Genomic DNA, 14545 nt, shown 5'->3' on the forward strand with positions numbered 1-14545 from the left:
CGCTCGCTCGGGTGCGGCGGAACTTCACCTGCGGCGAGTCCCTCCCTCATCCAACATATACACACACACACTGACTCACACACACACTCACTTCCGGACACGACTGTGCCAATCCAGTCCTCAGTGCTGGTTTTATCATGCAGCTCGCGCAGATCCACCAGTTCACACTCACAGGACTGAGGGACTGAAGGACTGAACTTTAATCCGCGCTCGTGGGAGAGACTCGTTCAGGATTTCTCACTCTCTTCCCGGTTTGAGTGACAAAGGCGATCCCGTGGGAAAATCACGCGCCTTCACAAAATGGATAAAGGAACGGGACGACTCCTTCGTCCTGTGATTTTGTTGTTTGCTCTTGGTAAGTTGACTAGTTCTTGATTAAGAAACGCCTGTATAAAACGCGTGTTTAAGTGTAATTTAGTTTAGAAGACAACAAAAAAGTTAGACATGCATGGGTAACTTTTTTTTGTAGTTATCCAAACTAATTCGCTCAAAATACAAGGTCGTTTTCACCGTACATCGCCTATAGTAACATAACCCAACAATATAACATTAGTACGTTAATGAGCTTGAGTTTGTGTTTCCTTTACTCTTTATTGCACTGTAAATCCCCAAAGCTGAGGTATTGTGTGATGTAATGTGCGAGTCCAGGTCTCAGTTGTCTAATAGTGGATAAGTGAAGTGATCAGGGGTTAGTTTGGGTGTATAATGTGTTTACTGAAAGCAGAAAAGTAAACCTGTTTCTCAAGCATCATGCTTAGAATATCACTGGTTTTGCTTTAGGACTCTTGGAGTCAAGTGGCAAAGTAGTTTACCATTCAGAAATGGCCTTAAAATCAAACATTAAAATGTATTGAGTATTAGGCTACTACTGTATGAGTTCAACAAGACAGGCACAATAGGAAAATTGATCAATATCTCTTCAAAGTGTATCTTAAATGTCAATTTCATGCTCTCGACAGACAATAATTCACAAAATGCATTTATTTATTCTTTTACAAATGGCTGTAACCTCCATGAACATTGACCCCTGATATTTAGAATAATATTTGAGTTTACATTGACTACATGTGGTCTCTTCATTCTTGAATATTTGAGGATGAGGGAATATTAGCATCTGCTTGAAAACTTGACATGAATGTGTGCTAAAGTACTGAGTTTTGCTGAACTGTGCCGATCATTTGTGTGTGTTGTCTGATCCGCCTCGTCTCCTGGCTCACATTCATCATTATCATTCATATAATCAGCTCTGGTCCACTTTCACCGTGTCCTGTTTTAAATACTGTAGTAGCTTTTGACCTCTGTTGCTTGACAGCAGGTTTTATTGTACCATATATTTCTCCAGTGTCTACAGTGTTTGTCCTCCACCTTTCGAGAACAACCGATCCCTCATGAGGAAACGAGTTGGTACATGTCGTCTTCTCTCAGTTTTGGTTTCTGTCCCGGTGTTCTGGTTTATCTGTGGGTTTTCCTCCAGTGTAATGTCTTCGGCTGCTGTAATTCGTCTCTCAGCACTTATTTCCCAAACCCAATAAAATGTTAATATCCACCTTTAGTTGCGACTGCATGTTTTCATTCCAGTGCTTTGAACCTAATATGGTAATTTGCGATAAACATTTCCATGAACAGACGCGTCTCTTTGAAGTGTACAGATAAACACTTTTAAAATGAACAGTCTTTCTCTTCTGGGAGAACAGAGCAAGAATATTGATGACTCATCCTGCACTCGGGATCGATCTCTGACATCACCACACTTTCTGTCTTCACGGTTGCTTGGTTTATTGAGTGGCAGGGTTTGGACAAACTTGACTGAATTTGGTTTTTATGACTTTAACCCTTGGTTTCACAGTCTGGTCCCAGACTAAAATGCACGTTTGAGCTTGTTTAGATGAAAGCAATATATTTAAATATGTCAGTGCCATTGTTTTGTCTCAAGATGCACCAGTAATATTTTTTTCTAAGGCACATTTATAAAAGCTACTTAATTTTAAAGGTCTAATCCTGATTTCATCTAAGTCCTGTCTGTAAACCCAGGCCTAAATGATTCTGGTTGTGTGATCTATCTTTTGATCTTATTCCTTTTAAAAATGGCAAACTTCAAATGTCAAAGTGACATTCAGATATCTTAAGTAAAATAAATAAAGTGTTTTATTATTTTAACATAGATGGCACATTGACACTGGAATAGTTTTCATTAGGGATGCACCGATATGAAAATTTTGGCCGCTACGATAATGCTTTATATTTAAAAGTCGATAACCGATATATTGGCCGATTAATCCTAATTTTATATAGGCTAGTTTTTGAGAGCCTGATTACAAAAAGAAAAGTCTCAACATTAAAAGCCACGTCACAAACACACAGTTATAATGTTCTCATTATGATTATTTTGTAGCCGATATGACAGACACACGTTGCACTGAACTGGATTTTCCTTTTTCAAAGTGATTACAATCATATTTCAAGCAATTCAAATCCATCATGTTGAACAGTGCACATCTGAAGAGTCTCAGCTGGAGGAATAACACATTATTCATCGGCTTTAATATATCGATATCGGACACATTTTCTTATCAGCCCAATAACGACAACATTAAAAATGAACATTATCTGCCAATACCGATATGGTGACCGATATATTGTGGCCAGGTAAATGCTTGAAATTAGTTTTCGATACAAACATACATTGTGCCTAAATATAAATAGTTTTTCACCTAATAAAAACTGTTTTAAATAGATGAGCTGAACAGGACATTGAAGGAAACAGTATTGTTTAAAAAGCATCCCAGGATGCGAGCGACTTTGTTTGCTGACAAAATGTAGTTTTGTGATCACTTGCATTTATATCATAGTTTTGATGACTAGGCTATACTTGTATTCTATAATGTGTGGATGCACACTGATACTGTATATGTGATCTCTGCTGTCTTTTTCTCTCAGTGGCGGTCAGCGAGGGCCGTGTGGTGAAGGTGCCGGTCGGTCCTCTGGTGCATGTCGAGGGACAGGCCGTCTCCATCCGCTGCAATGTGTCCGACTACCAGGGGCACCGGGAACAGGATTTCGACTGGTCTATGATCCAGGCCAATGATAAATCGGTCCCGCTCGTCTCTACCTTGGGAGATGGCTTCACGGACCAGACAGTGAAGGACCGGGTCAACAGCGGGGACATCGGATATAAGAAGCTGGGCGATGATTCAGTGGAGCTGCGGTTCAAGAAGGTGCGAGCGACAGACAGCGGTGTGTATCGCTGCAGCACGCCGAGCACAGACTCCGTCATCAGCGGGAACTACCAGGCCGATGTGGAGCTCAAGGGTGAGTCTTACCAGACCCTCTGGCTTCAGGAGCTGACTTATTACTTACAGTTTTTATCCTTACATTGGTTTACACAGCATTCTGTAGGCCTGTTTAGAAGCTTTCACACTGGAGGAACCTTTTCATAGTTCCTAGAGCTATTGGCGGAAGTTCCCAGATGTTGGAGCGTTCGCACCGCAGGAACTAGGAATGATTTTAGTTCTAGAAACTCCTTTTGGAGGAACTAATTTACTCCTACGTCAGAGTCGGTCTAAACCAGCGCTATAGGAACTACAGTGACGTTAGTGTTCGCTGATTGGCCGAACGCACGCGAAACACCAGCAACCGCCATTTTTACAAAAGCTGTGTAAACACACAGATTATAACCTATGTATTTACTCCAGAAACTAACTCTATGAACATGTAAAACAGTGATAGATGAGCCTCTTAACCTTTACGCTGAGGAGAAAATCCAAGACTAAGAGAAACATGATTATGTATTTCTGCTCGGCTAGCGAGAACATCAAACACACGGCACACGCTTATAGCTTTTCATATACTGTCTACTTCTGATGCGGTAGAGTTGCAAAGTTTTAGAAATGTTCTTTGAAAAGCCCCTTTGCAACCCTATATGCTTTTCATGTAAATCAATGGGATCTTTATAACAGTGTAGCAGATACTGACATACAGTCATGTAAACATCAGTCGTCACTCTATATCTGCCAATAATGTGTTAGTAAGAGGATATTTAAATGCTTAGTTTTATGATCAAAGCTTTTTAAAACATACAGTGTCATACAATAATGATTGAGAGATGAACAAATAAACCTTCCTCAAAAGCCTGGTGATCATATTTGATCTAATAAATGATGATGGATAATCCAGTAAAGCTGCTTCAGTAAGTGTTCATCTCGAAATATTAAGTTATTCTTGCGTGTCCTTGATGAATCAGAGCAGATTTGACACAGAAACACGTGACGCTCGAACTGGAGGACGTTTACAGTTAAACTGAGACTTTACTGGATAAAACAGTGTGAACTGCAGGACGACAGGCTTATCAGCAAACATTTGATCATTTACAGGCCTCAGAAATGTGAGTATCAAATAATACAGTAGTCTTCGTAGGGTTAATCTCAAAATGTGAAATTACTGATATTTGCCTATTCTGTAAATTTGTGTTAAATAACTTTAACCAGATTCATTTGATCTCATGAACTGAAGTTTGTCAATGTTAAATATTGCAGTACTGACAGAGAGCTGAAGATGACGTGTTGATCAGGCCTGTGTTGTGTCAGATACAGTCGGCTTTACATGTTTGAACTAGAGGTGTGAAGGAATGTGATTCGCTGCGAGGCTGGAAGTGGCGCAACAATACAAAGACTTATTCTTTGTTCTGCAGAATCGAGTGAAAGTCTGTGGAGATCTGGAGCTTTTATTGAGATTCTATCACTGTTTCCATTTCTGGAGATGGACACACTTAACTCATCCGCACCAACAGACAAATAACAGCTCTGCTTTATAAAACATATCTATTCTAACTGAGTCTGTTTTATTCTTAAAGAAATATTAACCCAAAAATAAAAGAATAATTAAAGCTGCTTTTACTCACTTTGCTGTAACTTGAAGTCTCTGAACGAGCTGTAAACGATTAATCGCGATTAATCGAATCCAAAATAAAAGTTTGTGTTTACATAATATATGTGTGTATTGTGTATAATTATTTTGTGTATATAAATACACACATGCATGTATATATTTGAGAAATATTTGCATTTATATAAGGCATATATATGTTTATATTATTTATTTTATATATATAAAAAAAATAGAACTATTTTATATATAAATAACACATTTTTCTTAAATGTATACATGCATGTGTGTATTTATATACAAAATAATTATACACAATACACACATATATTATGTAAACACAAACTTTTATTTTGGATTCGATTAATCACGATTAATCGTTTACAGCCCTACGTTATGCTGTTATTTTCTCTGTGTAACACAACATATGTAAGTTGAGGGATCTTCAATAATCTCTTTTCAACAGTTTGACACTGTAATAGTGGGATAACAGTAGTCGATATTAACTTCCACTGGATGGCCTTGTGTGATGATTACTGATTAAAGCTTACGCTACGCCTGACTGATACCTGCAGGATTTCTGGGTCAGTAAATCACATTCATGTCTAAGTGAACATTTCATTTGTAGATTTCGAGATAGGGAAGAGTGTTAAGGAAGCCGTCACCATCAGGAATTTCCCTAAAACTTGAACTAACAGACTATGACACTGACAGACACAGAGCGTGAGAGAGGTCAAGGGTCAAACGCTAGCTCTTTTAGCCTGTGCTACGACCACAGTTTAGCAGAACAATATAAACTTGAGCCGAAAGTGTGAGGAAACCAGTGACGCTAAAGGATAATTCCGGTATTTAACACCTTGAGTCTATATTGTAGTTTGTTTTGGATGAACAAGAGTGGTGGACAATTTTTTTGACAATGGTTCCTCTCTCGAGTTTTTGACTATAATAGAATTGGCCATGGACCCATTTAACATTGGAGTCAATGGGCATGTCCGAAAATGTCATTAAAACAGCCAATAATGTTCGTTTACAAAACTGTGCAACTCACCGAGTGATTAGTGGTGTTCGTTGATGATTATAAACAATATATCGTCGCAATATATGATTCCAATCCGTTTATTTTGCTATAGTGGAACTATTTTTTCAGACACTTCACAACCGTGTAACTTCCGCTCAATATTTGAATCTGAAGCGTTAGCACACTCCCGACCACTTGATGGCGATAACCGATGTTTATGTCTCGCGGGACACTCACGGTCACAGTCGAGTTCAACTTCATATTGCACTGGTCAGTGGTCACGTCTTTCAATATTTTCAAGGTTTTGTTTGTTTATTTGGCTTACTCTCCCGGAGCACAGTTGCTCTGCTCGCTAGCCTTATGAGAAACGGAAGCGAGCAAAAAGACTACATCGACCAAATGTAAACAGCCCCCTTTCCGTCTCCGGTAGCGCATTTATATTAACGAGCACTCAGTCCTTCAACAGAATTCAATGGGATTTTACAAAATGAGGAATAAAACACGACAGAAACTGTATTTCGCAACACTTTTTGTTTCTGGAACATCAACGAACATCACTAATCACTCAGTGAGTTGCACAGTTTTGTAAACGAACATTATTGGCTGTTTTAATGACATTTTCGGACATGCCCATTGACTCCAATGTTAAATGGGTCCATGGCCAATTCAAGAACAAGAATAGTCAAAAACTCGAGAGAGGAACCATTGTCAAAAAAATGTTGTCCACCACTCTTGTTCATCCAAAACAAACTACAATATAGACTCAAGGTGTTAAATACCGGAATTATCCTTTAACCGAAATCTTCTTTTCTCTGTAAGTGTCCACGTGATGATGAGTTTAGGAGCTTCAGCATGAAAGTCTTCTGGTTTCTGAGGTTATTGAGGAGGAAGTTCAGCATAGAGAGCGACGAGAGACCTGGAAACTAAGTGTGATTTATGCGTTCATCTGAAAAGATGCAGTTCTCCATTCACATATAAAATGAACTAACTATACTTCTGATCATTTTCTTGAAGATAATTGTTTTGGCCTGAAAAGAAGTTGAGATCAGAAAAGTTCTGCTCATCAAGGCTGCATTTATTTGAACAAATATGGAGTAAAAACAGTAAAACTATGACATATTATTACTCGAAATACCTCTATATATAGTAAAGTGAAACTGATGTATGTTTGCCTTCATCATATTCCATTAATGTTGTATTAGTGCTGAATCTGTCTGATTATGTCTGCAGCTCCACTGGCAACAAACTAAATAGTTTTTCAATAAACAGGGTCAAAAATATCATGTTCTAAGCCAACATTTTGAGATTGGTGTGTGAATATCTGTTTGTCCTAACAATGGAGACAGGTGGTGTATTAAACAATATTTGTGCAAGTCTGTTGACGTGTAAATCACACACTTCTCCTCCCCCGCCAGCTTTAAAGCTGCACTGTGTGATTTCTAGCGGCATCTAGTGGTAAGGTTGTGAATCGCACTCAACAGAAGTTACGGTGGCCGACAGGAAGTGATGTCGTCGTCTGAGACCGCAGAGAGTAGCCAGTTAAGCAATGAGGTTTCTTTACAAAGATAAATAAATTAGGTTTACTTAATAATTCAGTGAAACGATATGTTACTGCGACTATTATTGTTACGTGTTCATCATTGTGTCAGTGTTTTATTCGCTGACTTTAGCTTTAGCTTCTTTACACGAAGAACAACATACGAAACGCGTTTGTCCCTGTAGGGCCACTGTAGAAACATGTCGATGTAAGCGGACCCTTCATTATGTAAGGGTTTGTTATACACCACTGAAAACATTTATGTATATGATATTGCATTTCTGTCAATAGATCCTCCTAAATATTACACAGTGCTCATTTTAAAGTGTCCTCTGTTGTGTGCAGTGATCGGGGACAGTCTGAAGGTTTCTCCAGCCATTCCCAAGTCCGCGGTGTCCGAGGGAGAGTCCGTGGAGCTTCAGTGCAACACGATACGGAGCTTCACAGAGCACACCTTCCTCTCCGTGTCCTGGTCCCTCAGGAGAGCCGGCCCCGGCCCCGTGGAGGACATCTTGACATTCGGGCCGGACGATAAGATCAAAGTCGGGAGCAACTACACTCAGCGCTACGCAGACGGGGGGCTTCTCTTGGACCTTCGAGGAGGGGGCTTTTACGGACTGGTCCTGAAGAGAGCGAAGCCGGCAGACCAAGCGGAGTATGTGTGTGTGGCGCAGGAGTGGGTGAGGCAGGGAGAAGAGGGGAGAAGATGGAGGAAGATCCTGGAGAAGTCTGAGGAGATGGGGAAGGTCACGGTGACGCCCACAGGTGAGTCCCGTCTCATGCTCGTCTCAGGCTGGAGTGTGTGTGGCCACGTACAAACATTGGGATAGCGAGTCCTTTTCCTGGGACATGATTGTGAGGGTGTGCGGTAAAGTGAAGCTGATATTATGCCGTTTCATAAAGTAATGTGCAGTGCAAGGTTATTATAGTTTTGCATTTTTAAAGCTATACCGTGTAATTTTTTAAGTTGATTCTTAGCAAAAACCACTTTGTTCTTTCAAAATGATATGTGCTCATTAGGGGTGTAACGGTACGCAAAAATCACGGTTCGGTACGTACCTCTAGGGCTGGGCATCGTTCAAAATCTTTCGATCCGGTGCCAATTTCGATACCTCAGTTTCGATACCGGTTCCTAACGATACTTTTTTCGATACCAATTTTATGAAATCCATTTTAACAAGATTACATAACATATTACCTCAGAAAAACTTTTATTTTTTATGTATTTAGTTTTATTTTTTCAGTTTGACTCATGCTCCTTAGCCAGTGCACAAAGGAATAAAAAATGTTTTATAAAGCGCTCATGCTCACCAAAGCTGAATTTTTAAATAAAAAAATACAGTAAAACTTTAGTAATATTGTGAAATAGTATTACAATTTAAAATCGTATAAATCTAATAATCTAATTAATATATTTCAATCTAATATATTTCAAAATGTAATTTATTCCTGTGATGTCAAAGATGAATGTTCAAAATCATTACTTCAGTGTCACATGACCCTTCAGAATATGAAAACAGTTTGCTGCTTAATATTTTGGAAACTATGATAATTTTTTTCATGATTCTTTTATGAATAAAAAAATCTAAAGAAAAGCATTTATTTAAAAACGAAATATTTTGTAACATTACACATGTTTTAATGTCACCTTTGATAACTTTAATGCATCCTTACTGAAAAAAAATTCTGACTAACCATTAACCAACACATTTTTGAACGGCAGTGTACATTCAGTAGCTATAGGTTATTATTTATTGCAATATAAACACTGTCCGAATGATCAACAAGATATCTCTTCATTTACCAGTCGAAGACGGAGCAACTTTCTGCTCTTATGTTTACTCCGTGCGCTGTCAAGGTCTTCAGGTCTTTGCAGCAATTATTTTACCGCAAATACTGCATCGCGCGCGGTTGGCATCGAGCCTGGAGAAATGTACCCACACTTTTGATCGACTTTTCCACATCTTTAAGGTATTATGTGTGTGTGCTCGCGTCTCATATGAATATGTGCGCGGAGAGTTTGTGTGTGTGTGTGTGTGCTCGCGGCTCATAAGTATGCGTGTCGAGAGTTTGTGCGTGCGCGCGCGCGTCTCATATGAGTGTGCGCGCGGAGAGTTCCGCGTGTTTCGTGTGAATAGAGTTTGTGTGTATGTGCGTGAGCGACTTTATGTGTGTCGTTGTGCATTTCATATGTATTTGTTTGAGCACTGACGTTGACGAGTTAACTCCTTAGGTATCGAAATCTGGAACCGAACAACATGTCATTTTTCGATACTCGATAGTATCGAGGCAATTGGGTCGGTACCTAAAAAGTATCGAGACTCGGTGCCCAGCCCTACGTACCTCGGTTTTAAAGTCACGGTTCGGTTCATTTTCGGTACAGTAAGGGAAAGAAATGCAAAACATTAAACTGCTGGTTGTTTACTATAAACTTTTTTTAACAATTTGTTTACACTTTTTTAAACACACTTTTTAATAAAATATAATTAATAAAAAATATATAAAATAAAAAAAGAATAAGAAATAAAATACTGGTGCAAAGTTCTCCACTAAATAAAATAATCTTAAACCAATATTGGCCATGACGCTAGTGAGAGGCTGGGTTAAAGCGAGCGTGCCGTGTATGTGGTGATCGGGCCGAATTTTAGGCAGTAGATTTTAGACAGCAGTAACCGAACCCGACCCAAGCCCGACAGGCATAAAGATATTTATGTCCGAGCCCGACCCGAGAGTTAAAATCCCTTTTTTTTTTCTCATACTAATGACACATGTACGTTTGTTTGTGTGGAAAGGCCGCTTTTATTAAGCAACTGAAAGGCATTTGGAAATGTCAACAGATGAGCACATCAGCGCGCATGGAGCAACAAGCGCTCTTAACACAGGCGCGCATGCACGCGTTTCGTTGTCACAGCAACATAAACAAATTTCCGCACACAGGAAGACAGATGTTATGGTAATATTTTACATGTATTTGAATCACAAAAACGATTAATCAGATTTAATCAGTGCAACGCGGAGACTTCCGACACTTAATATGTTCGTGTGGAAACTCGGAATTGACGCATGTTCCGCACACAAAACTAGTCTAATTTACGTGAAAGATTGCATTCGGTGGACATGTGAACCGTACCGAAAGTCCTGTACCGAAACGGTCCGGTACGAATACATTTACCGTTACACCCCTAGTGCTCATTAATGTATAATTACTTCTACCAACTAATCAAGTATTCTCGTAAGCGTAGAATCTGCCATTTATAATACATACGGGTGAGCTGCTCGAATGGCGGACGCCGTGTGCGCCTCCATCTTGAAAATACATTAGCCAAAGAGGGACAAACCTGGAAATTCAAGCTTTTCACACTCAGCGGCACCGTGACGAATGCGAGCGGAGATTACTCACGACTGCCGGCAGATTTGAAATAATACGGCCGCCGTAGGAGTTAAAACACCCTCGGAGTGGGAGGAGCTAGAAAGTAATATTCAGTTGGTAATCATGTACAATTTCACCGCTAGATGGGAGAAAATCCTACACAGTGTAGCTTTTAATTCGTTTTTATTTTAATATAAATTTCAAATTACCTATAAATTTCAGTTTATTTTTAGTTTGTTTCATTTAATAGTTTTGTTAGTTTTAGTTTAGTTTTTTATTTTGTGAACGTTTCAGTTTTAGTAATTATAGTTTAGCTTAGAGTTAACAGAACACTTCCAGTTAAAGACATTTCCTTTCAGCAAAGTTTAATGTTTGCAGTTAACTCTTGTGAAAATAAAATAATTGTTTGAGGATGAACAAAGAACCAAACAAATGCAACTAAAAAGTACAAATTATTCATTCATATTCAATCATATTAAAAATGAAATCTTGTTAACCCTGGTGTAAGAAAAAGATATGCGTATGATTATTCTTTAAGGTTATTTCTATGATTTAATCCTTTCAAACATTATTCTTTTAATATATTGATCCATTTCTGCTTTTTAGATTGCATCTTTAAAATCATATACTCATAGTTATACTCAAAATATTAAAATGTTCTATTCAGAGCAGGCATTTAGTATAGGCTACTTCTACTCTGACAGATCTCTATTCCTGGGCTATACACATGCTATTTGTTTTCCCGTGTTCTGCTCAGTGTGGTTTCTTGTCTAATCTGTGTGGTGTCTCTTGTTAAGTTTCACACGAGATGGTTATCTTACCTGGAATTAAGGTACAGCTGTATTTACATGAGGTCTAGATATGATGGAAATACTTATTTCTGCTTCTTAGGGCTGGTTCACACAGAAAGCGGTTTTGCTTTGAAAGAGTCGGGCAGAGGAATGGGGGAAAAGCGCAAGGTCTCGACACGCGTCTTTTAAAAGTTGCTCTTATTTTGACTCGAGTGCCGCGTTTGCTGCAAAATACGCGAGCCTCGAGCGCAGCGGTCATACATCGAATAAAGTAGTGCAGTGGAATGGAAAAGTGTTTTCTGGTACAGGATGAGAGCTTATTAATTACGAAAACGATGATTTATTTTTGCTAATTATTATTTAGTTTCAGTTAGTTTTTCAGTAACTGTTCTTTTGTTTAGTTTTAGTTTTTCATTCTGGTTGAAATTTCTATTTTATTTCATTTACATTTACATTTACATTTACATTTACATTTACATTTATGCATTTGGCAGACGCTTTTATCCAAAGCGACTTACATTGCATTCAAGGTACACATTTTACATTTTGTCAGTTCTTGCTTTCCCTGGGAAAGCAAGTTTGTTCAATTTACAATTTGTTTACAGTTGTTTCATATTTAAACTTTTTTTTTTCTTGGGAAAAAAATGTCTTTGTCTTAAAATATCTTGAATGTAACTCGACACCCTTTCCTCATTTAGTATTCCCGGCTCTATGAATATGCAAATGAACCCCGCCTCCACTCACTCACTCAGAGATCCACTGGTGGACGAGCACACGTTGATCTGATTGGTTACAAGGTAGTGTGTGACGTCAGAAACACCAGCGATTTCAAACCGTGTTTTTGAGACTGTCTTTGGTTCACTGCAGTTTTAAGCAGAAAATACTCAGCAATGCTGTCGACTTATGAACTTACACATGGTTTGTCTTAAAGCAGATTAAAAACACCACATAGACACATAAACAACATTAAAAGCTGGATTTTCACCACATGGGGACTTTAAGACATTAAGTTAAATACGGGGTTAAATTAACTTTACAGAAAAACTGTATGTCTTTGAAGAAACTCAAAACATTTTAGCAGTTGGTAGTCGAGTACATTCAGGTAATTGAACAAACTTAACCAAAAAGTAACAGTAATCATACTGACATAAAAAAAAAAAAAGATAAAACACCATCAAAATACTAAATAGATCCTGTAAATCTACACATCCTCATAATTGCCCATGTTTATACCAAACACACAAAACGAAAGCATGCAAGTGCAAGGCATTATGGGTATTCCCCCTCAGTAATAGATGATTGTATGATAATAATATGAGATTTAATGTGTTTCTAGCTTTATAAAAGCAAACTTGAGCTGTCTGCTACACACACACACACACACACACACACACACACACTGCTGCTCGTAAATTAATGCAAATTATGACTATTTCCTTTTTAAACATTACCGGTACATAGTTCCTTTAAAATCGAGTATGCTAGAAGAGACACAACACAACCTCACTCAATATCAACATGAGGCCTATTAAACCATTTAGTTTGTTGTTTGTAATTAAAGACATAACTCGGATCTCTGCGCTCTGCTGTGTGTAGTGTGTGTGTAGTGTGTGTGCAGTGAGCGTTGGACAGCCAGTGAGCGTACGGTAGACGCGCCGACTGAGATTATAATAGTTGTCTGGGTGACACAAACTGCTGCTTTAACTCTTTTCAGTTCTGCTGGGATTTGTAAGAGAAATGATTGCCTGTAGACATCAGACAGGAGACAATGGCGCTTTCTGAGTCCCTGTTATTATGAAGCATTATGAACAATGATACTGAAGTCTAAGGGATTTCTAGACTGTAGCTGTGACCTTTTATTAAAGCCCTCCTGCCTCTCCAAGCTTTCACAAGGCTCTTGCTTCAGTAAATCTGCTCGTTTTATCTCAGCTTGTCGAGAAGATATAAGAGGCCTACAGATATTGGCAAGGACTGGACATATTCAAAGTCAGATTGTCTAAGGATGCCCAGTACATTGCAGCAAAAACTACCATTAAAGGGGTGGTATAATGCACTTTTCAAGATGTAAAATAAGTCTCTGATGTCTCCAGAGTGTGTGTGAAGTTTTAGCTCTAAATACCCCACAGATATTTTTATATATCATGTTAAAATTGTCACTTTTTGAGGGTGAGCAAAAACACACTGTTTTGTGTGTGTCCCTTTAAATGCAAATGAGCTGCTGCTCCCGGCACAGGGGGCGGAGCTACAAGAGCGCTTGTCCTTTTACATCACACACACACACACACACTGAAATTGTCAAAAACTTTTAGCCTTTTATGTTCAAACCGGAGTCAGTCAATGATGGAGAGACTCAAGAAGAAGTGACAACATGTAGAAGAACAGGACATTTGTGAATGGTTAGTTGATGAATTTATGTAGATTATGTGTAGTTATCTTCTAGTCACTGATTAGCATATTCTGTCATGATAATCTATAAATCGTGTTCAGGGGGCGGGGTTTATGTAAATTCTAGGGTTGGTGATGTCACTAACCCGGGAGGAAGCTCGTGTAGTTCCTACCAGCCGTTTGTTGTAGTCCTTAAATTATTTCTTTAAAAGCAAATATCTCCCTTTACTTTGAGCGTTGTAACTTTGCAGATGTTGTTTATGATCAAACAGCAACATTACACACTAACTACAGTTAGAAAAGTCAAATCATAATCAACCACCCCTTTTAAAGTATCATTGGAGCAGTCCATACTCGTACGTCTGAGGTCATACGATATATATATAATGATAATGTGATGGTTTTGTTGTTTATCCGTCACTCTTCTCTGATTTATTCGCACTGGTTATCACGAGCACATTCCTCTGGTGTGTCGATCACCGCATCTTAGATTGGCCGATACACTTCTTCACTGACAACACAACATGCATGGAGAACTGAGAGAAATCTTGAGATGATAGTTG

General features: G+C 38.7%; 1 protein-coding gene across 1 annotated transcript in view; it reads left to right on the plus strand.

Moving 5' to 3' along the window:
* ptgfrna (prostaglandin F2 receptor inhibitor a) overlaps positions 1 to 14545 on the plus strand; it is a 101485-nt gene that overhangs the window by 53215 nt on the left and 33725 nt on the right. Inside the window, exons 4-5 of the mRNA XM_079617570.1 lie at positions 2938 to 3309; positions 7782 to 8201. Coding sequence (XP_079473696.1) covers positions 2938 to 3309; positions 7782 to 8201 — 792 coding nt within the window. The remainder of the gene's footprint in view (positions 1 to 2937; positions 3310 to 7781; positions 8202 to 14545) is intronic.

This window comes from Phoxinus phoxinus, assembly GCF_949152265.1.
Source record: "Phoxinus phoxinus genome assembly, chromosome: 7".
NCBI lineage: Eukaryota > Metazoa > Chordata > Actinopteri > Cypriniformes > Leuciscidae > Phoxinus > Phoxinus phoxinus.